Source organism: Nelumbo lutea, chromosome 8 (genome assembly GCF_056320005.1).
Source record: "Nelumbo lutea isolate HS-2025 chromosome 8, American lotus-T2T, whole genome shotgun sequence".
NCBI classification, from domain to species: domain Eukaryota; kingdom Viridiplantae; phylum Streptophyta; class Magnoliopsida; order Proteales; family Nelumbonaceae; genus Nelumbo; species Nelumbo lutea.
This window is the reverse complement of record NC_142691.1, coordinates 33,165,019-33,187,441: the sequence shown is the minus strand read 5'-3', so window position 1 is coordinate 33,187,441 and position 22,423 is coordinate 33,165,019. Positions and strand designations below refer to the sequence as shown.

The 22,423-nt window shown below is 37.7% G+C and overlaps 1 protein-coding gene across 1 annotated transcript in view; it reads right to left on the bottom strand.

Moving 5' to 3' along the window:
- Positions 1-4,347: 4,347 nt before the first annotated feature.
- The window catches only part of TBL5 (TRICHOME BIREFRINGENCE-LIKE 5), a 40,793-nt gene continuing 22,717 nt past the window's right edge, over positions 4,348-22,423 (bottom strand). The window contains exons 2-5 of the mRNA XM_088958967.1: positions 5,738-5,930; positions 5,306-5,499; positions 5,013-5,171; positions 4,348-4,923 (exon numbers count right to left, since the gene is read on the bottom strand). Of these exons, the coding sequence (XP_088815093.1) occupies positions 4,593-4,923; positions 5,013-5,171; positions 5,306-5,499; positions 5,738-5,930 (877 nt within the window). The 3' untranslated portion in view covers positions 4,348-4,592. The remainder of the gene's footprint in view (positions 4,924-5,012; positions 5,172-5,305; positions 5,500-5,737; positions 5,931-22,423) is intronic.

The following is a 22,423-nucleotide window of genomic DNA, read 5'->3' as shown; positions in this document are numbered from 1 at the left end:
CCGTAGTTCTTATTATTGCTTTCCCATATTGTCATAGTTGTGATATTGCTGCTAGTTTAGATACCTCTATGATATTGTATTGTATAAATTTATTTCTTGTTGGGAAAACACTCCAAATTATGGTTTTTATATTGAAACTTAAAAGTATGTTTATCATAAATTTTCATGATAGATATTTACAATGAAGCTTACATCTAGATGAAGTAATATAGTAAGGTTGAAAATTTTGTGAATATAGCATTCACCAGTACAATGAAACTCAAAGTTGATTATGGCCTTATGGCATCAAGTTGGGTTTGGTGGTTTTACTAGCAGGGACCCATGCGAAGCACAGACTTTGTTAAGCGAAAGCTAAACAATAGAAATATATAAGAGTAGACAGTTGTTTTATATTTTAAAATTTTAAATAATTAATAATTATTTATATTTTATATACTACTTTTGATAATTTTTTTTTGCAATACAAAAATAACAATAATTAATTTTAGCTAGGGTTATTCATCAAACCGATGAAACTGGCCAAATCAACTAACCCGACCCAACTCAACCCAAGTTTATCAGTTTTCTAGCATTTCCAATCGGATTTGGTTAAGCAATTTCCCAACCCAACCAAGTCGGGTCAGTTTTAGTTTGGCCATTTGTAAATCAACCAAAATCGAACTGACCCAACCATAGATACATGTTAATATTTTATATTTTAAATATAACTTTTTTTAATAGGAGAAAGTGGAAAAAATCCTATATTTCTTTGTCTAAAATATTTTATATTATAAATTTAATATTTTAATTTATTTTTAATAATATAATTATAATTTTTTTAAATTTAAATTTTATTTTTAAATTTATTTATTTTAAGTCTAAATCTTTTGAACCAACTGACCCAAAGCAATACAACTTGAGTTGGCTGATTTTCATTAATGCTTAGTCAGTTTCAAGTGACCAACTCCCCAACCCGACTTGGTTAGTTTGGTTGGCCAAACTATCTATAATAGAATTGAACTGAATCAACTAGTGAGAACTCCTAATTTCAAATAAATTAATGGTTGACTCCCCAACAAATAACAATAGTTTAATCTCTAATAATTATTGAAACTTTATAGCGAAAATATACAATTACTAAAAATAAATTTATAACAAAAATACAATAAATACTAAAAATATATTAAATTATAAAATAAAAAGTTTAATCTCTAATAATTATTAACCAACAAATTATAAGTAAAATATGTAATATTTAACATACGATTTAGTTATTAAATTTTTTGATAATTAAAATATTTAAAAACTAGTTATTTACAATATTATTTGTTATTTAAATAATATCATTATTTAAAATTTTAAAATATTAATTATTTATTGAATATGTAATTTTTAACATATGATTTAGTTATTAAATTTTTTTGATAATTAAAATATTTAAAAACTATTTATTTACAATATTATTTGTTATTTAAATAATATCATTATTTAATTTAAATATGTAAATAATATGTAAAGTATTTAATATTTTTATCTAAATTTATTTATTTTAAAATTATTATGTAATTAATATTAAATATTATGTTATATAATAATTTTTCTATTTTTAATATTTTTATTTAAAATGTTTAATTGTTGAAATATGGAAATACTTTATTTTTTCGTATAAATTTTTATTATTTCAATAACATTTAAATAATATTGTTATTTAATTTTTTAAAATATTATTTAGTTATTAAATTGAATAATCCATAAAATTATAATTTTATATTGTTATTACATAATTTGATTTTGAATTTCAAAACATATAAAATTATTAATTATAAAAATATTATTAAATCTATTATAATTTTTTTTTTTGTGTTTTTAATAAATATTTTAAAGTTATTACATAATTTCATTATAAAATTTAATAATTATTAAATTTTTGTAATTCAAACTTTCTTTAGATAAATATAGATGAAAAGTTGGGTGCTCACTATATGACTTCACAAAGTACTGTTATTTCTTTCCTAAAAAATGGGTGCTCACTATATGACTTTTATTTGTTTCCTAATAAAAAGGAGAGGAGAAAAGGATATAAGGCCATGCTAAGATAGAAGCTCCACATGCTTGGAAAGGAAATAATGCACCCGCTTTGAAGAGTTGCCTTTGAAATAGTGATTTGGTGATGGTTTTTTAATTCAAGTTTATTTTATTAAGTTTTTTTTTATATTTTAAATTTTAAATTTTTAATCATTTTAAGATTTTTAATTAATTTATTAAATAGTTAAACAAACATTCTCATCCGTAAGAGTAAATGGTCAAAGTATCATTTCTCATGTTTCAATATTAGATTTCAAAACAACATTTCATATAATCAGATGCCAAAATAGAAAAAGGTCACAATACTTTTATGCTATTCAAATTAATATTAAATAATTAACAATCCCTTACTTGGGTTTGGGTTAATGGATACCCGGTCCAGAACCAACCTATGGCAGCAAACTTTAGTGCGGGTACATTTTTCTTTCGGATAATAGTGAGGTACGTTGGACCTATTCAATACAAAATTACAAATAAGAGACCCATACGTGACCCAATGGCAAAAGGTCAACTTAATTATTTTGAGTCCAAAACTCGTGAATCATTGACCAGATTACGAACCCTGGTCCAATAAAGGTGACACTTTTTTTTTTTTTTCTGGGTAAGCAAGACGACACTTATCTAAAAACAAAATAATTTGCCGGGCTTTGAAGCTGCATAGGTTTTTTTTCTTTTTCTTTCTTTTTTTTTTTTTTTCCTTTTCCCATATGGATCCATCTCAACCTATTTAGGAATGTCAATGGGTCGAGTCTGGGTAGAACCGGAACTGACTCGACAAAAAATATTAAGGAACCGGAACCAATCCAATCAGTTCAGGTCCATCGTGTCGAACCTGACCCATTGACAGTCCATTACTCCACTTCGAAAATGATAGATTCTTCTTAGGCTGCGTTTGGTCTGAAGGAAAAGGTAGGGAAAGGGAGGGAATGGAAAGGCTACCTTTTCCTTCAAACTAACACAGCCTTATTTCCTTGAATTAAACAACATTTGAGCAAAATTCCAAGTTAGCACTAAGGCCCACCACATTGATAAAACGTAATTTTTTTCATAAAAATGAGAAAAAATAAAGAAAAAGAACTAATAGCCAATTACTTGTGAGGGTAAATGGTGGTTGGAAGTCAAAACCTTCATCATTATTGTCTTCCTTTTTAGCGGGGGGAAGGGGGCATAAGTCAGAAACTTGGAAATTGGAATGATAAGGATAGACTGATGCTATTCAACAGAGGAATAATTGGTATTATCATAACTTTATGTGTTGAGAAAGAAAGACCTCTCCCCCCTTGTCTTTCTTAATTGCGTATTGGCAGTTCAACTTCAACCATATAAAAATTGTTTGACAATATCTTGCCTGAAAACTCTTTAAACTAAAAAGGTTGTCAATTTGTCAAAGCTATCAATTATATCCAAATAGATATCACTTGATCAAATTGACTAAAGAGAGAGACATTGGGACACTTGCTTTTTTTAATCCTTTTCTCAGGGGGGTTGGTTTGCTTTCCAAGCATATTCATTGAAGCTTGGGCTGCAAGGAACATTTTGAGTTAACTCCACCATACCGGGACCATGTCTACACTACCATGATCAGGCAGCCTTGTTGAGGCTCAGCTTCCTCCCACCATGGATGGATGTTCTTTTTCCTTGCTCTGGTTCTTCGCTTTCTTTTCAACTTCTTGCATGGGTAATATTTTGAATTTTACACAGAAATACCCCACCTTCAATTCTGTTGTTGTTTGACTTCTCTGCTAGGATCATGTTCAGAATGTCAAAGGCTTTGAAAGATGATCTCTTCCTATCTGAATGCCCACCTGTAGGACCCAAAGACACGTTTATGCGCTGAAATTGAAAAGATTGAATCTGGAGAGGTGCATTTTTGTGAACATGATGAAATAAATTTTGGTCGAAGCACTAATTCCAAATGAACATTTCTTCACATTGACCAACTGTTGTATGAAAAAAGAAAATTGCAGTGGTCAGGGAAATCTTCAACCCTGAATTGGAATTTTATGTCAATCCAAGTTTTCAACTTTTCATTTGATTGACCATCTTTGCATTGAAATATTATGGAATCCACTTTTGGGCATTCATAGACAGCTATGTGATGAATGAAAGATTCCACTTAAACTACCACCATGTACCTACCGCTTGAATGGGCCTTTTGTAAATGTACCATGCAGCCATGGGCTAAATATCTGTAATAGGTCTAACAAGTCTTCATCAACTTTACCTGCAATCATCAATAATACAATGACCTCCTAATCAGAAGAAAGGTTCAAGCATCAGAACTTTATGAACCGCCAATGATATTTTCTTCTGTTCTCTTAGTGGACTATGGCCCAGTCAAAGGATGCCACCGTTTCTTAACAATTCGTACACAATAGAAACAGAACTCATGATACACAACTATGAATGTATTTTAATGGGTCCTATAGATGACCAACCTTTGCTTCTCTTTTCTCCCTACATTTTCTGAAGGTAATATCAATAGTTAATAAGCAATTGGAAAGAGAACATATAGAAGAAACCTCCGACTAATCTGAAGCGGTTTGTTGTAAAACCAGATTTGCATATATAAGTTCATTCCATGAATCTGGAACGCCTGGGAGGCACCAATGGCTGCAGTCCTGCTTCCTTGAGGAAATTTTTTGCCCGGCTGGTACGTACTTGCCATAAATTGATGGGTGTCCATCCTTGCGGAAATTTGTCAATCTGGTAATGTTCAACAGTTTAACTGGGACCTGCATTTCACGGATAACTTCCTCCACTATCTTCATTTTCAAAGGATAGCTACCAAGGAAGGCCCCACTCAAGATGGGCTCTGTCTCTCCATTACAGGTCCCACCAGAGTCCCAGTCTCCACCTCTGATAGATGAATGACAATACAAATTATAACTCAGTAAGGTGGAAAAAAACGAAAAATAAACTATTTCAACAGAGGAAAATGTTCAGACCTGAAATGGGCAGAGGAATATCCTCGGTAGAAGACCAACTGCTTTGCTGGATTTATATTTTTATCAATCCACTTTGCCCAAGTCTTAATTGCCCTCCTATAGGCTTCAACAGCATCAAATTGAGGATAGATAAAATCTCCTTCTTTATAGTAATTCTTCCTGAACCACCAACATCCATTTTGTATCAGTGGCATCCATTTCGTGAGATTGTTAAGCATTACAATAATATGTAATTACAAGTAACAAATAGAAAATAAAACATGAAATGGCACAATAAATGAAAGAGTACACACCCCCTAGCAGTCTTTCCATGAGTCCACCAGTGTCCAGTATTAAAGACAAGAATATCAGCACGTTTCCATCGGCCAGAAGTCCTGTCAATTTTGTCAATTGACAGGGTTGGATTTGAATTTCCCTGGGAATTAATACGAAAGCCTTCCTTTACTAAGAAATGTGAGCGAACAAACTCCACTGTACAGTCATAGTCCTGTCCCCAAAAAACCAGTATGAGAAACGGATTTTCCAATAACTACCTCTCACCATGTTATCTTACAGGTTTTAATCAAGGACATGACGGGAATGAAATTTCCAATGGAATGACTAGACCTCTGGCATTTCAAAACTTTTGGTCAATCAATGTATTACATGGATAATATCATGAGTCAAATCTACCAATTTTCACATGGTATTCCAACTAATATGGGACATGGAAAAGGTAAAATTACCACGAACTTGAAGACAAAGTAGCCTCGTCCTTTACTTATTTTATGCCCATGTATCTCATACATTCTGCTCTTGTTTTGAAGGCCTTCACGCAGGAGGCACAGAATAGATTCAAATTGGTTCCGGTTCATAGAGTCACCAACCAGCATCAACCTTTTACCTCTGAGTTTCTCCAAGAAGTCTGTAGCATTAAACCTACAAATGAAAAATAAGGCCAGAAAATATGTATTCCCAACAAATCCAATCAATATCAATTCCGTCGAATCTGAAATGTAAAAGAAAAAGAAAAAGGGTGTGACAAAACATAAATATGAAACAGAAATAAATAATAAATTATTGAAATAAGAGATAAATTAATTCAGTATGTCTAAGGAATAGATTCATGGTATTTACTCCCAGACCTCCATATTATGATATAACAAAAAAATGGTAAAAGCGTGAATTGATCATTGCAAAAGCTGAAAGGCAAAGTATTTATCTTTAAGATGCCCAGTTCGTGTTCCTTTGTCTTTGTCAGTTGTACACTCTTGCTCCATTTATCAGCTAAATGTGAAGAATCACTTTTGTCTTTGTTTTTGCCAGCTGAAGGAGATGGTGTATATGAAACCTCCCCCTAGATACTACAGTGATCCTTCTCTTGTTTATAGACTAAAGAAGGACCACTTTTGGTTCTAGATTTACATTTCTTTTATGATCTTTTGAAGCATGAAAGTATTTGTTTCATGATATTTTTGAGTTATTTTCAGAAAAATCAGTCTTGGAGTTTCATGGTTTGATGTGAAAATACATTTATTAATTTCTTCTGTAAGTATATATACAGAGGATGGGCCAATCTCAAGGGTTAACATACCCTACTGTTTCATTTGTTCTTCTTTCTTCCTCTATAATAGTTCTTGTTCTTTATTTTCTACCAATAACAACATACTCTAAGCGTTGTTTCTGATTCATCTTGCATTGTTTAAGATGGTATTAGAGCAGTAGCAGAGATCCAAGGGTCTGGTGTCTCTTTAGGAGTTTGATTATAGCAAGAAGAGTTCGGGTTCCTTAGGAGTGATCCAGGGTATCAGCTGCTGGTGTAGGGGTCCACATCACTTAATCAAGGATGAGTTAAGGTACTTTTTTCTTTGATAAGCAGCACAAAGAAAATTTTATTGATAGAAGAACAGAAAGCATATTACAACAAGGAGTTGTGAAAGGACAGTCCAAAATAGGACTAGACTCCCAAAAACATTACAAATATGCCCAATACAGATTGTTTCTTTGAACCCCTTGCTTAGAAAAGATGTCAGCCAAGCAATTTTCCGATCTCCTAATCCATCTAATTTGGATATTCAAGTCCTCTGAGATCCATTTAAAGCACCCAAATTCATTTTTGAGTTGCCAAATCACCCCTTCACCTTTCCTCAGCCATCCCACCACCAATCTTAGAGTCACCTTCAATAATCAGCCTGTCAATGCCCATTTCTTTTGCTTTTTCTACTCCAAAAACTGCTGCTAGAAATTCTGCTTTTACCAAGTCCCCTTGTTCAATTAGGCCAGAGAATAAGGCCCAAATAGCACCACTCTCATCCCTGATTACCCCTCCAATGCCTGAGGGCCCCAAGTTACCCATAGTAATACTATCAAAATTCAGTTTCATCCATCTCCTCCCAGGGGGTCCAAACCTCCATAATTTTCTGTTTTCTAGAGGAAGAAAGAACTATGGTCCCCCAATTCCTGAAAAAGTCCTCCAACTTAAAGTCCTTGAGCAATGTTAGAGTTTTGACCCGGTGTACTACTCTTAGAGTGGTGATTTCAATAACTGCTTCTTTGCTCCTCTCCTTTTCCTCAAAGGTTCTCAGATATCTTTCTTCCCATACTCTCCACACCACTGATGCTCGTGTACATCTCCACAACAACCCACCCCTCCTTTTATCACTTCTTAATACATCAGGGCCGAATAAACCTCTCCAAATTATCAGGGTGTCCCACCTGCACCGAAAGAAGAAAAAAAAAAACATTCCCAGATACAGCAAGCAAAAGGGCAAGAGATTAAGAGAAGCAGTCTCACCACTTGCCTTACATAAGCAACACTAGTTGGGGGACAGAAACCAATTTGGTCTTTTCCTCTAAAGCCAATCGTGTGTTAATGCAGCCATGAAATACTTCCCAACAGAAGCATTGATCTTCAAGGGGATAGGGAAGCACCAGATCTTCTTAACAGAAAAGGAGAGGGAAGACGAAAAGGAGACAAGGAATCTAAAAAAGGATTTATAGGAGAAGAAACCACCTGGGTTGAGGGACCACACTCGATTATCTCTTCCCTCAAAATCAAAGAAGACTGAACCCAGAATGCCTTAACTAGAAACTGGAGGAATCTCAGATTCTCTAAGATTTCTGGGAAAACCCAAGTTACAATTCAGCCTAGAAGAAGAAAGAGGGGCTTCCCCTACCCAAACATCTTCCCAGAATCTTAATTAAGAGCCAAAAGCCAAATCATACCTCACATGACAAAGGAAGGTGTGAAGGATATAATATAGAGCTTCCAACGGTGCACCAAGGGTAGCTCTGTGCAGGCAACCAGTATCCCAACTAAGAGACGATGGGCCGAATGGGCCTTAGTTTCTTTTTCTCTTTAAATTATGTTCATGAATGATGCTTGTTAGTAGTGGGCCTTAGTTATGGGCTTGTTTTTCCTCTTTTATTATTGTCTTTAGTGCCGACCGCCCTACCAAGGACAATCATGTAGTTGTCCTCATTTTTACAATTAGAGATCTAAAAATATTGTTGGGGCTGAAGAGAGGATCAAACTACTCTCTCTTCTCCTTCCCTTTCTTCCATCTTCTTCCCCATCACTTCTCTCTCCTCCATCTCCTTCAATCTTCTTCTTCTCTCTTGTTTTTCTTTTCTGTTATTTCAGATTATTGCAGGTAGGATTTTCAAATTGGTATCAGAGCAGTTCTAGACTTTAAAACAATAAGTCTTGACTAGTAATACCCTATTTTGATTTTCGTTTGTCTCCATTTGGCTAATGGAGCAAACTAGAGGTGAGATGAAACTCTCCACAGATTCCGAATTTGGTCTGAGAGGATCTGTGGAGACTCTATTAGGGGTAGTAACATCAGTAAAGTTGGATGGAACAAATTTCTTGCCTTAGTCTCAGTCTATAAAGATTCATATTTGCAATAGAGGGAAATGGGATACATCACTGGGACCAAGGAGAAACCTGTGGAGGATGACCCTACCTATGAGAGGTGGATACAGGAGAACTACACTGTAGTAGGCTGGTTAGTGAATTCCATGCAACCTCATATCAGTCAACATTACATGTGAATGGAGATTGCAAAGGAGGTGTGGAACAGTGTTATAAAGACCTATACCTAGAAGTTGAATGTTGCTAGGGCCTATAAGCTGAAGAATTGTGTCAATAATTTAAGACGGGGAGAAACCTTTAGTTGTTTATTTCTCCGTGCTGAAATCACTTTGGTAGGACATTGACTTGATGGAGACGGTTGTGTGGGGGTGTACTAAAAATGCATAGTTGTCAAGGCGACACCTAGGCGACAAGGCGCCCTTTGAGGCTCGCCTCGCCTAATCGCCAAGCAGTTTTGTACTATGTATTGTAAAATACTTTTTTATTCTTTATTTTTTGACATTATAATTATAAAATAGGCACTATTAAACTAAAATATTCATTTTGTGTGTTTATATACTAATTTGTTTTTATTATTTTCTTATTTGTTAGGATTTAATCAATACAAACATTTCTAAATGCTGTATTGAACCCTCAAAGACTTTAAAACATGAACCAATAAGCAAGGAAGAACTTAAAATTTTGTCTAATCAACACATTTTCTATACTTAACATGAACTCTATACTTTTCTTATGAAAATTATGAATAATTATTAAGGAAATATGACTGTGGTACCTAGGGAACTACCCTAGGATCTATGTTTTCTATATAAAAAAATCCATCGCCTAGGCAACAAGGCACCCCCCTAACGCCCAACCACGCCTTGGCACCTTGAAAACTATGTAAAGATGTTGAACCCATAGGAAGTTGGTGGAGAGAAATTGGGTTTTTGAGTTCCTCACTGGACTCAATCCTATGTATGACATTGTTAGAAAGAATATGCTAGCGAAAGATGAAGTGGCCTTGTCCCAAGCCTATGCCATTGTTAGTAGTAAGGAAAGTCGAATACAAGTGCAGGTTACAGAGGCCTCAATGGATCATTTTGCAAATGATGGGTTGAAGTCAAGGGCTAGTACTGAGAAGAAAGATGTAATGTGAGTATTGCAAGAAGACTAAGCACACGAAGGATACCTGCTGGCTACATCTAGAGCCTATACCCCTAGATTCAAGAAAACAACAACAATAGTAAGAAGCGTGGGACTGGGAAGATTGGCAATGCCAATGTACCCACTTTTTCTATGGTTGAAAAGGGTTCTAGTGATGAGAAGTTAGTGGGGGAACAGCTTGCAGCTGCTATAGCAAAGTATAAGAAGTATGGACGACTCATCAGCCATTTAGAGTTCACTACTACAGCTAGTACATTTTCAGGAAATGGCTCCTCATCCACATATGCCCATTCAAGTATTCGTGCTACTATGAATCATGCTTCTATCTTAGGTAATCATAGGATCCCTTGGATAATTGATTCTAGTGCCTCTAACCATATGACTAGCATGTCTCATTTATTTTCTACCTACCAGTTTTTATTTGGCTGAAATAAGATCTCCCTTGCTAATGGCTCTCTTGCTCCTATCTCTGGTAGGGAAGACATTAGAGCTTCAGATACCCTCACCTTATCCCTTATCCTTCATGTTCATAAACTAAACATAAATTTTCTTTCAATTAGTAATTTTACAAAATCCTTGAATTGTAGTGTGACCTTTTTACCTTCTATGTTTTTCAGGACATGGAATCTCAAAATGTGATTGGGAGTGGCCATGAGGCAAATGGGATATACTTGTTGGACATGCCTAGGCAGAGTCAAGTATCACCTGTAAGAGCAATTTTTGGTTCAAATGTGTTAGAGTCATGCAGTCGTATTATGTTATGTCATTATTGTTTGGGTCATATTTCTTTTTCTTCATTGAGTGTTTTGTTTCCAGTGTTGTTTAAGGAAACTAAAGTGTCAAGTTTACATTGTGAGTCATGGGAGTTGTCAAAGCATTGTGTTCCCTTTAGTCCTAGGGTTGATAGTCATATGTTGAGTCCTTTTTCTTTAATTCATTCAAACATTTAGGGTCCAAATAAAATAGTGTCATATAATGGTCAAATGCTTTGAGTTTGGCTATACACAGACAGTCTAACCATACCTTGTTTGTGAAGAGAAGAGGCACTCAGGTTACCTTCCTCATTGTTTATGTTGATGATAATAAAGTTATAGGGAGTGATATAGAGGAAGTTCAGGCACTCAAGACCTTCCTTAACTCAGAATTTGAAATTAAGGATGTAGGAGAATTAATATATTTCTTGGGAATCAAAGTTGCTAGGTCTAAAGATGGCATCTTTATTTCCCAACTGAAGTATGTGTTAGATCTTCACATGGAGACTGGGAAACTTGGTGCCAAACCTGCTTCTACACCTATTGATCCTAAACATAAACTCTTAACTGATGACGGTGAGCTTTTGGCAAATGAGTGTTCTTGAGACTTTTGGGGAAGTTGCTATACCTTTGCATGCATGACAACCAGATATCTCATATGCTATTAATGTGATTTGTTAGTTTATGCATGCCCCTAGAGACACACATATAGCTGCTACAAAACAGGTTCTGTTACTTGAAGGGAACTTCAAGAAAGGGTGTCATCTTCTCTAAGAATGGACACATGAAGCTAGAGTCTTACACAGATGCCAACTGGGCTGGTAGTATTGTTGATAGGAGATCTACATCTACTTACTATACCTTGGTTGCAAGTAACATTGTCTCCTAGAGAAGTAAGAAACAGACAATAGTAGCCAGATCTTCAACTAAAGCAGAGTACAAGGCAATGGCACATGGTGTTTCAGAGTTGTTATGGCTCAAGTCACCTCTAGAGCAGATGAGCATTTCACATGAAAAGCCCTTATGCTTTACTATGATAATTAGGCTATGATGAATATTATAAACCTAATCTGCACTAGAATTCTGTTAGAATTAGGGTTGAAGAAATACTAGAGAGGCTAGAAGAAGAAGTAGAAGAAGAGAGAAGAATAGAGGAGAATAGAGAAGAAGAAAATTCTGGTTCGAACTAGAGAACTTAGATTTCTCTCTAGCCGGCCAGATTGAATTTATACGTTTCTATCCATAATAACAAAAGACTACTTTGTCCCTACTTAAGTATGGGGCACATCATCTAACAGAAACATTACACCTCAGCTTTAAACATAAATATAAAGACTAAAATACCCCTATACAGTCGACACTAACACTCCCCCTCAAATTGGTGAGTATATATCATACAGTCCCAACTTGTTACATATGTAGTCCACTCTCCCCGGCTCAACCCTTTGGTGAACGGGTCTGTCCATTAATTTCCTATGTTAACATATGCAGTATCTATAATTCCACTCAGCACCTTTTCTCTCACAAAGTGACAGACAACTTCTATATACTTTGTTCTCTCATGAAACACCGGATTAGAAGATATGTGGATTGCCGCTTGGTTGTCACAATAAAACTTCATTTAAGTGTCAATCGAATATCCCATCTCCTGTAGAAGATTTCTCAGCCACACTAATTCATAAGTGGTATGTGCCATGGCTCTATATTTGGCTTCTGCACTGCTTCTTGGCACAACTGTTTGTTTCTTACTTTTCCATGTCACCAGATTACCCCCAAGGAAAGTACAATAACCTATAGTGGATCTTCTGTCAGATATATAACCAACCCAATCAGCATCAGTATATCCCTCTATTTCGAAATTTCCTCCACTCTTATATATCAAGCCACGACCAGGAGATCCCTTCAAATACCTTACAATCCTTATAACAGCATCCCAATGTGGAACCCGAGGTTTCTGCATGAACTGACTCACCACACTAACTGCAAATGAAATATTTGACTGGGTAATGGTTAGGTAGTTTAGTTTACCCACCAACTGTCTGCACCTTCCAAGGTCTTCAAACTCTTCACCCATATCACTACTCAGCTTGGTATTTGATTCCATAGGTGTTTCAGCTGGTTTGGCACCTATTAATCTTGTTTCTTATAACAAATCAAGAACATATTTCCTCTGACACAAATTAATGCCATGCTTAAACCTTGCTACTTCTATCCCCAAGAAGTATTTTAATTTACCAAGGTCCTTTGTTTGAAAGTGTTCTTGCAAAAAGATCTTTAACCTATCAATTCCTAATCTATCACTCCCGGTAATGACAATATCATCTACATATACCATCAATAAAATCTTTCCAGCCTGCAAATCATGACTGAAGACTGAATGGTCAACCAAACACTGTTTCATACGAAACTTCTTTACTACTTCATTGAACCTACCAAACCACACACGAGGAGATTGTTTAAGTCTATAAATGGCCTTCTTTAGTCTACACACCTAACCGTTCTACACTACCATCAGGTAAATACTTAATAGTGTATGCCCACTTACAACCGGCAGCCTACTTCCCAGGAGAAAGTGTGGTGAGATCCCACGTATGATTATGAGATAAGGCAAAGAGTTCTTCCATTGCATGGTGACACCTTGGAGATGCAAGGGCTTCCTAGACATCCGTAGGAATAGTAATAAAAGATAACAAGGAGATAATCTAGTGATGGGAAGTAGAAAGATGAGTGATGGAAACATAATTAGAAATAGGACGAAGTGTGCAACTGCATTTACTTTTCTGCAAGGCAATCGGAAGATCAAGGTCAAAAACGGGGGTTGTAGCTAGTGTGCGAACAACTGCCAGATATGTCGACGATGATGGAGGTGGAAGAGCCGGTACATGTTGTCGATGTGTATACACTTGATGAATAGGTGGGTGTTCAATAGGAAGTTGCACCGAAGGTAAAGACTTGGTCACAATCGAAACAAGCGGAATGGGGTCCTCAACTGGGACTGGAAGAGGAGGAGGTGGTGAGGAAGAAGAAACATCACCTAACCCCGAGAAAAATGGAGTGGACTCAAAGAAAGTAACATCAACACACACACAGAGGAACGTTGAGAGCTAGGGTTATAACACTTATACCCTTTCTGGGTCTATGAATAGCCAAGGAAAATACACTTAATGGATTGTGCATCTAATTTGTCCCTTCCCAGTCCAAGATTATGAACAAAACAGATACACCCAAAAACCCGAAGAGTTAGGGGAAACGAAGACACACCCAAAAACAGACATACCATCAAGGATGGGTGTGGGCTTCTGGTTAATCAGAAAGCAAGATGTAAACACAGCATCACTCCAAAAAGGTTTGGGTACATTCATATGGTGCATAAGGGATCGAGCAGTTTCCAAAAGGCGACGGTTCTTTCTCTCAGTTACCCCATTTTGTTGTGGGGTGTAGGTACATGAAGTCTAATGGATAATGCCACATTGTTCCAAATACTCCTAAAATGGTGTACGAAAGTATTCATGACCATTATCAGAATGGAGAATCTTAATGCGTACACCGAATTGGTTGCTAATTTCAGCATAAAATTTTTGGAAAAAGGAAAACAATTCACTCCTTTCTTTCATTAGGTAAAGCCACGTCATCCTTGAATAATTATCAACAAAAATAACAAAGTATTTATAACCATTGTATGACATTATTTTATTTGGAACTCAAACATCTGAATGAACTAAAGAAAAAGGACTCGACATACGATTATCAACCCTAGGACTAAAGGGAACACGATGATGTTTCCCCAACTAACATGACTCACAATCCAAAACAAAAAGATGACTCAACGAAGGAACAAGAGACTTCAAAACTTTAAGTGATGGATGACCAAATCTACAGTGCCACTAAAGAGGGGAAATCATCACTTCAAAACTTTAAGTGATGATGTTTCCCTAACATGACTCACAATCCAAAACAAAAAAATGACTCAACGAAGGAACAAGAGACTTCAAAACTTTAAGTGATGGATAACCAAATCTATAGTGCCACTGAAGAGGGGAAATAGATGTATGAAGAGTTGTTGGCGCATTGCCACCACCATCAAGATAATACAGTCCACCAGTTTCATGCCCTCCACCAATCTTCATCCCTATCTTGAGATCATGAAAAGCACAAGAAGGGTAAAAAGTGATAGAACAATTAAGGGACTTGGTCAACTAACTAACAAATATAAGGTTAAAAGAAAACTTGGGAATATACAAAACTAAGGATAAAGATAAAGGGTCTATGTTAACATTACCAACACCACATGGAAGATGTGGAACCACTAGCAAGGGTAACAGAGTGTGATGTTGGGCACTGAGAAAGGGAGGAAAATACACCTAGAGTTCCAGTCATGTGATCGGAGGCTCCAGAGTCAATAATCCAGGGGTTGGGTTTGGATGCCCGACAAGCCATACCTAAATGTGCAAGAGTGGCTGTATTCTGTTGAGATGTGGCCTAAACAAACCTCTCATACTCATTGCATGGAATACTCATCATCTCGTTCTCGGGAACATCTGTAGATATAGAGGGCATCTAATCAACTGAATGACCCTCCTGTCTGGAACTACTATCGCTGGTCACCGTATGATTTGCCCAAGTTGAAGGTGGGCCATGCAAATCATAACTATCGCTGGTATGTCCTTTCATATCATAGTGCATACATCTTGGACCAGAACTACATCCTCTACCATGAACTCCCCCTGAATCTCAACCTCCAATACGTCCACCACCACGACTATACATAGGTCCACCACCACCACTACGACCATACACCGGTCCACTGCTACCACTACGGCCAGATTGAGCTCTCTGAGCTCCACCTCTAGCACCACAACCTCCCCCTCTTGACACTGCAAAGGCTGACCTATCAAAGATACTAGAATTCTTTGTAGGTCCAAAAGAGATCCTCCGAAGACGAGCAAACACCTCTTCTAAAGACGGAAGAGTTGACCCTCCTAGTATTTGTGCCCTCACTGGTTCATATTCAGGTTTCAGTCCTACCAAAAATCTGGTCACATCTAGTTGTTCTCTCTTCTATTGCTAAATTTTAACATCAAAGGTGAGGGAATAGTACTCATTCAGCTCATTGCGAAGGTTTCTCATGCTAGCATAGTACTCCTCAAGACTCTGATTACCCTGTTGCCGATTAAAGTACTCTTAATAAAGCTGATACACTCTAGTTGTGTTGTCTTGTCCTGAATATAACTTCTTGGCATAGTCCCAAACCTCCTTGGTTGTATCAAGGAACATGAAATTCATACTGATCTTGGATTCCATACTATTCCATAACCAATTTATAATCTATGCATCATCTTGTTCCCAATCACCATACTCATGAGACTCAGTAGAGGGTTTGTCTTCCCTTATATGCTTCACTTTCTTCTTAGCTTTAAGAAAGACCTCTACAGAGCACACAGTTTTCCCCATTCAATTTGATAAAAGTCATCTGAACATTCAGGTAGTTGGTAGGAACCATCACACTAGTTTTTTTTTATCAACAAAGAAGAATTTTATTTGAAATTAGAGTTAAAAAGTGTCACAACTTTGTGTATGGGGTTAGAGCTCCCACACTATTACATATTTCTGTCCCTCTTTGCATTGCAACCCAAAACAGTTGGTGCCTAAGAGCCCCTTGTTTAGCAAGATAATCAGCTAACCCATTTGCACTCCTTCTAACCCATTTAAATTCAGCCTCTACCTCCCTTGCGATCTTTTCCACTTCCCTTATCACTTGTTTGAAAGTCCATAGAGTAGTTCTATTGTTTTTAGCCCAAGAGATGAGCACCTTGGAGTCCCCTTCAACCTCAATATGCCTCATTCCTAGTTGCTTAGCTATCTTCAATCCTTGTAGCAATGCCATTAACTCAGAGCATTGCCCATGCCGATAGGTCCAGAGAACAATGCTATTATTCTCCTTTCAAAATTTCTGATTACTCCCTTGATACCTGACAGTCCCGGATTTCCAAAGGAGCTTCCATCAAAATTCAGTTTAATCCTGTTACCTTCTGGAGGTTTCAATTCCATCCTTACTCTCTCTTTCACTCTTGAAGATTGCGCTACTTCTGTCCAGGATCTTATAATGCCCGTGACCGAGTACTCTTGAAAGATATGTAAGGATCTTATCCAATGAGCTACTTTAACTTTAATTGTGTCGATTACCTCCTCCCTTATTCTACTCTTATCCAAAAATATTCTGTTATTCCTTTCTTCCCATAATAGCTACCTTTTTAGTTTTCCACATAACCTTCCCTCTTTTCTTTGATTGCCTCAAAAAGTCTCGGTTGAAAAATCCTACCACATCTTGAGGGGGAACCCACCTGCAACCAAAGAGAAAACAAAAAGAATTCCAAATGTGATGCACAAAAGAACAAGGTAAAAATAGATGTGTCAAGGTCTCACCACTTTCCTTACAAAGGAAGCACATATGAGGAGAAAGGAAAGCAGAAGGACTTCTTCTCTGCAGCATATCACAAGTATTAACCTTGCCAAGGAAAATTTCCCAACAGAAGGCTTGAATTTTGGGGGGAATAAGCTTACTCCAAATTTCTTCAACTGGAAAGTCCCCAACCGAGTTGCTAGGTGTGGCAAGAACACTAAAGGAGGAGGAACAAGAGAAGAGGCCATCTGAGGAACCTTTTCAAATTCTAGAATCTTCCAAGGATGGGTCCAAATGAACTTGTCCTAGCAGATCCAACAATTGGACAAAAGAGGCACATTCATTTTCCCTGAGGCCCCTCCTGAATTCCAGATTCCAATTGACCCCATTTGGGCTAGGATTACCCAAAATGCTTATTGTTTCCCCTTTGAAGTTTGACAAAGTGTATAGGTCAGGGAAGAGATCTTTGAGTGGACTATCTCCCACCCAAAGGTCTTCCCAAAAACGAACTTTATTACTCTGGCCCACATCAAACCAAATGGAATCAAGGAATGTTGGATAAATTCAAAAATTGCTTTCCAAGGAGAAGATGAGGAAACATGAGGGGCACCTTTTGCGTCCCAACCATTTCTAACCAAACCATGAATATTCTTCCTAGTAGAGCTACGTTCCTAAGTGAAATATTTCCTATTCCCAGACCCCTTTATCCTTGGGCATTCTAACTTGATTCCAATTTATCAGGTGAACCTTCCTCTCCTCCCTTGGGTCCCAAAGGAAATCCCTCATGTATTTCTAGCCTCTTTGCTACTCTACAGGGTATTCTAAAGGTTGAGAAGAAGTAAATAGGGAGGTTTTCCAACGTGGCTCTAATCAATGTTATCCTTCCCCCAAGAGAGATATAATTCCTCCTCCATAGAGCTAACTTCCTGGAAAATCTTTCAATGACTGGCTTACAAAAACCTTCTAACCTAGGGTTACCACCTAAAGGTAAACCCAAGTAGCTAATTGGCCACCTTATAATTTCACATCCCAAAATCTCTACAAATCTACAAAGTTCCCTTTCCTCCAAATTGACCCCTACAATGCCTGTTTTGGTCCAATTTATCCTTAAACCTGTCACCCCCAAAAAGTTATCCAATAGCAACTTAAGGTTAACCACTTCTTCCTCGTTACCTCCCTCACAAAAGAAGATTGTGTCATCTGCAAATTGAAGGTGGGTAACAACCTCTTGATTTCTACCTACCCTTCATCCTCTAAACAAGCCTTGGAGATCAGCTTTCGCCACCATTCTGCTTAACACCTCAGCCACTAAAGTGAAGAGAAAAGGGGATAAGGGGTCTCCTTGCCTATTTCCTCTCTCAGCCGAAAAGAAATCCTTCGCTACTCCATTAATAATGATTGAATAATGGACGGAAATTAGACATCCTCTCATCCAAGATATCCATTTGGTTCTAAAACCTAACTTTTCTAACACTTGAAGTAGCACTTCCCAGTTAACCATATCATATGCTTTCTCCAAATCCACCTTACACACCACCTTTTCCTCTACCCTTTCTTTTTTCTACAACACACTCATTGGCTAATAAAATTTGATCCACAATCTACCTCCCTTCCACAAATGCACCTTGGAATGGTGAAATGATCAATGGTAGCACTTTTTTTATCCTTCCTGAGAGAACCTTTTAGGGGTTTTGGCCTCCCTCCTCTTTAGGATTAAGGTGATAAAAGTGGCATTCACCCCTTGAGGCACCTCTTCTTTGAGAAAGAATTCATTGAACACTTCCAGAATATCAATTTTCAACCAATCCCAACATTCTTGATAAAAGGCCATTGAAAATCCATCCGGCTCAGGGGCTTTTGATCTTTCCATGGAAAATATTGCATTCTTAATCTCTTCCAAGGTGAAGTTCCTCTCCAAAAACAGAGATTGCTCTTCTAAAAGTCTATCCCCTCCCATTTCTGGTAGCTTTGTTGTCACCCTGCTTGAGCTTGTGAAGATTTCCTTGAAATGATATACAAAGATCCTTGTAATCTCCTGGCTTTCTCTTACTTCCCGACCCCCCTCCTCCACACTAAAGATTAAACTCTTCTTTCTCCTTCCATTTGCAATTGCATGGAAGAACTTAGTATTACCATCTCCTTCAACAATCCATTGGCACCTTGACTTCTGTCTCCAACATATTTCCTCCTTAAAATCTCTTCCAATTCTTGCTTGATTTTCCATCGATCCTCTCTCTCTTCTTCTAATAACCTTCCGATAGCCTCTTTCTTGTCAAGCTCCTCAATCTTCCTCACTATATTATCTTTTATTTCCTCTACCCTCCCAAAATGCTCTTTGTTCCACTCTTTTATTTTCCCTTTTATCCTCTTTAATTTCCATGCAAAGCTTAATAGTTCCATTCTCCCCAAAGGTTTGAGTTCCTGCCACCAATCCTTCAGTCTGGTTTTGAATGAGTGATCCTCAAACCACATATTCTCGATTCTGAATGGAGTCGGGCCTCCTCCTAGAGTTTCCTTCTCAATGGAAATGGGGCAATGATCTGAGGTAACCCAAGGTAACCCTTTCACTACTATTGAGCCCCACAATTCTTCCCAGTTGAGCATGATGAGAAATCTATCCAGCTTAGCAGGTTGGGGGGGATTAAAAATTTGACCATCTATAGTCCATCCTTAACATTGGAGGTTCACACAATTCAAGGGAATCAATGAAGTTATTAAACTTCCTCATGCTAGTAGTGATTCCTTGGTTCGGCTTGTTTGTTTCTCCTGAAAATCTGATAACATTGAAATCACCTCCCACACAAATCCCTCTAATAGCACATAACTCCTCCCAAAAAGCCTCCCTGTCTCTATAGGAGTTGGGACCATATACATTTGTTACCACCCATTCTCTCTCATCTGAGGGTCTTCTAATTTTTAGGGAGACCAATCAATTCCTCTACACATTCCATTTCCTCATTTTCCCAAATGGTCAAGATCCCCCCTAAGGCTCCCCATTATGGGGCAAAAGACCAGCTTAAACCCCTAGCTCCCCAAATGCTTCTTATCCACCTTCTATTCAGCTCAGATAGTTTGGTTTCTTCAATCAAAATCAGATCTGATCTTTTTTGAGAGTATTCCTGATTATTCTCCTCTTCTTGGCACTTCCAAGGCCTCTTGCATTCCAGGACTATCTTCATTTCAACCTGCTTGAAACCCCTTATCAATGGTTGCCTATTGCTCCCCTCTTTTCCTTTCCAGGCTCCCCTCTTCCTTCTTCTCATAATTAATTCCACACTTAAGCTTCTCTAACTCGCTTTGCTTTCTTCTTATTTGCTTTCCTTTCTTCCTTAAATATACCTTACTTCCTTCACTCTTTCTTCCCAGTCTTTTGTTTCCTTCCGACTCTTCTTTCTCCTCCTGATTCAACCTCCTAACATCCTCCTGGACTAAGGTTCGGGATATTGACTTTGGTTGGGTGAAGGGGTGGTTTACTCTATTTTCACTATTCTCCAATCCTAGGGTCGGGTCCAGAAGGTTTTCCAGAATTAGGAACCAGATTCTAGCTCTCTCTTGTTCTAAGCTATTGTTCGAAAGGTTTTCAGAATCTTGTGATGTGGCACAATCCATTAGAGCATTCAAGGGAGGAGTGGCATTGGTTGTACCTGCACAATTCGATAAACAAATCTTAGAGGGATGTATACAATGACCCACAGATTGAAATGGTAAACACAGAGAAACGGGGTTAGGGACTCCCTGTGGCAGCAATTTTGAAGCCTTCCCTTTATCAATACCCTCTGAACCGGAACCCTTGGTAGGCAATACTGATAATAGCATCAATTTTTTGTTCCTCCTATGCTTCTTTGTTTGGGTTAGTGCCAAGATCCAACACTCCTTTATTTGTATCTTGACGATGTGTCTCCCTTGGGATTTTTTCATCTTCCCTCATGACTGGCACTGAGTACGCCCCTAAGACTAGCGCAATTCCATCACCCGATTCTTCTCTTGGAACCAAACCGGAGTAGTTAGAGGGGTCTTCAAACAGTAGCCCTATTCCCATCAATTCATCTTCCCATAGAATGCACATTTTAGTAGTGTTGACACTTCTGATGCTATCTTCTAGCTCCGAATGATATGCCTTCTCTTGCAATAGGTCTTCCGAGTCACTTTGTGAAGGGATGAGAGATCCATCATATGGATGGCCGAACCCTACAGGAAGGTTGAGCGAAATTTCAAAAATTTCTCTCTCCCAGCTAGGAATAGTATTCCCTATTTTAGAAAACTGCATTTTCAATGATCATTCTTGAAACAAAACTGGACCAGATCTGAAACCAAAACGGAGGAGAGGGATATACCTGATATGAAGTAGCAGTAACTCCCAATGAAGGTGTTCACACCCAAGGAGAAAACCAAAACCCGCTTCCACTAAGGATAACACAGTGCGTAGTGAAGCAGGATCAGCAGGATGGTTCTTCAGCAAGAAAGGAGTAAAGGGTTGGTGAGCACGACTTCAAATTATTTCTTCAGCCAAGAAACAAGATCAAGAACCTTTCTTGATCAGTTCCACAAGTGGAGATCAAACTAGGTAGGGATGGCAAGAACAAGGGGAGAATTCTACAGATTGTTGTGTTCTTTAACTGAGGAATTCGCCCCCTTACTTATAGCCTTCTCAAGATCAGCCTCCTTATCTAATTAGGAGAGAGTTCCTTAATCCAAATCTAATGTTTGGATCTGGACTCTTGAATAGATAAGACTTATCTTATCCTTTAGCTAACCCTAATCAGATTATAAATCCTATCTTGCCTCCTTATAATTATTTAGCTTAAGCCCAGTTCAAATTGGGCTTTAGGCCCATTAAGCTTATGTGCTCACTTACCCCTTAACCTACTACCCAGTTGGCTCTCTTTGTATGGTGTGGGACCCTTACATCGATCTACACATCAGCCACATGGGTTCAGCCCAGCCTTTGTTACAAGGCCTGGCCGAATTCACTGTAAGAGACAGTGAACCCCTGAGTCCATCACCATGGGCTCTTAATGGGCCCAACATTTACACTAAATGGTCCTTGGGTCCAGCCACCTTATGAAAACCCAAGGACTGCGGGCAGATGCAACATTAGCCCATCAAGTATTACCCTCAATGGTCTTACACTTAACCTCTCAGCCCATAATGATCAAGCACTACCCGACAAGAGAGTACCTCTCCCTCGGTTGCAAGGAACAGTGCTACACTCTACTCACATGGATCCCAGGAATTAAAACATTTTGAAACCATAATA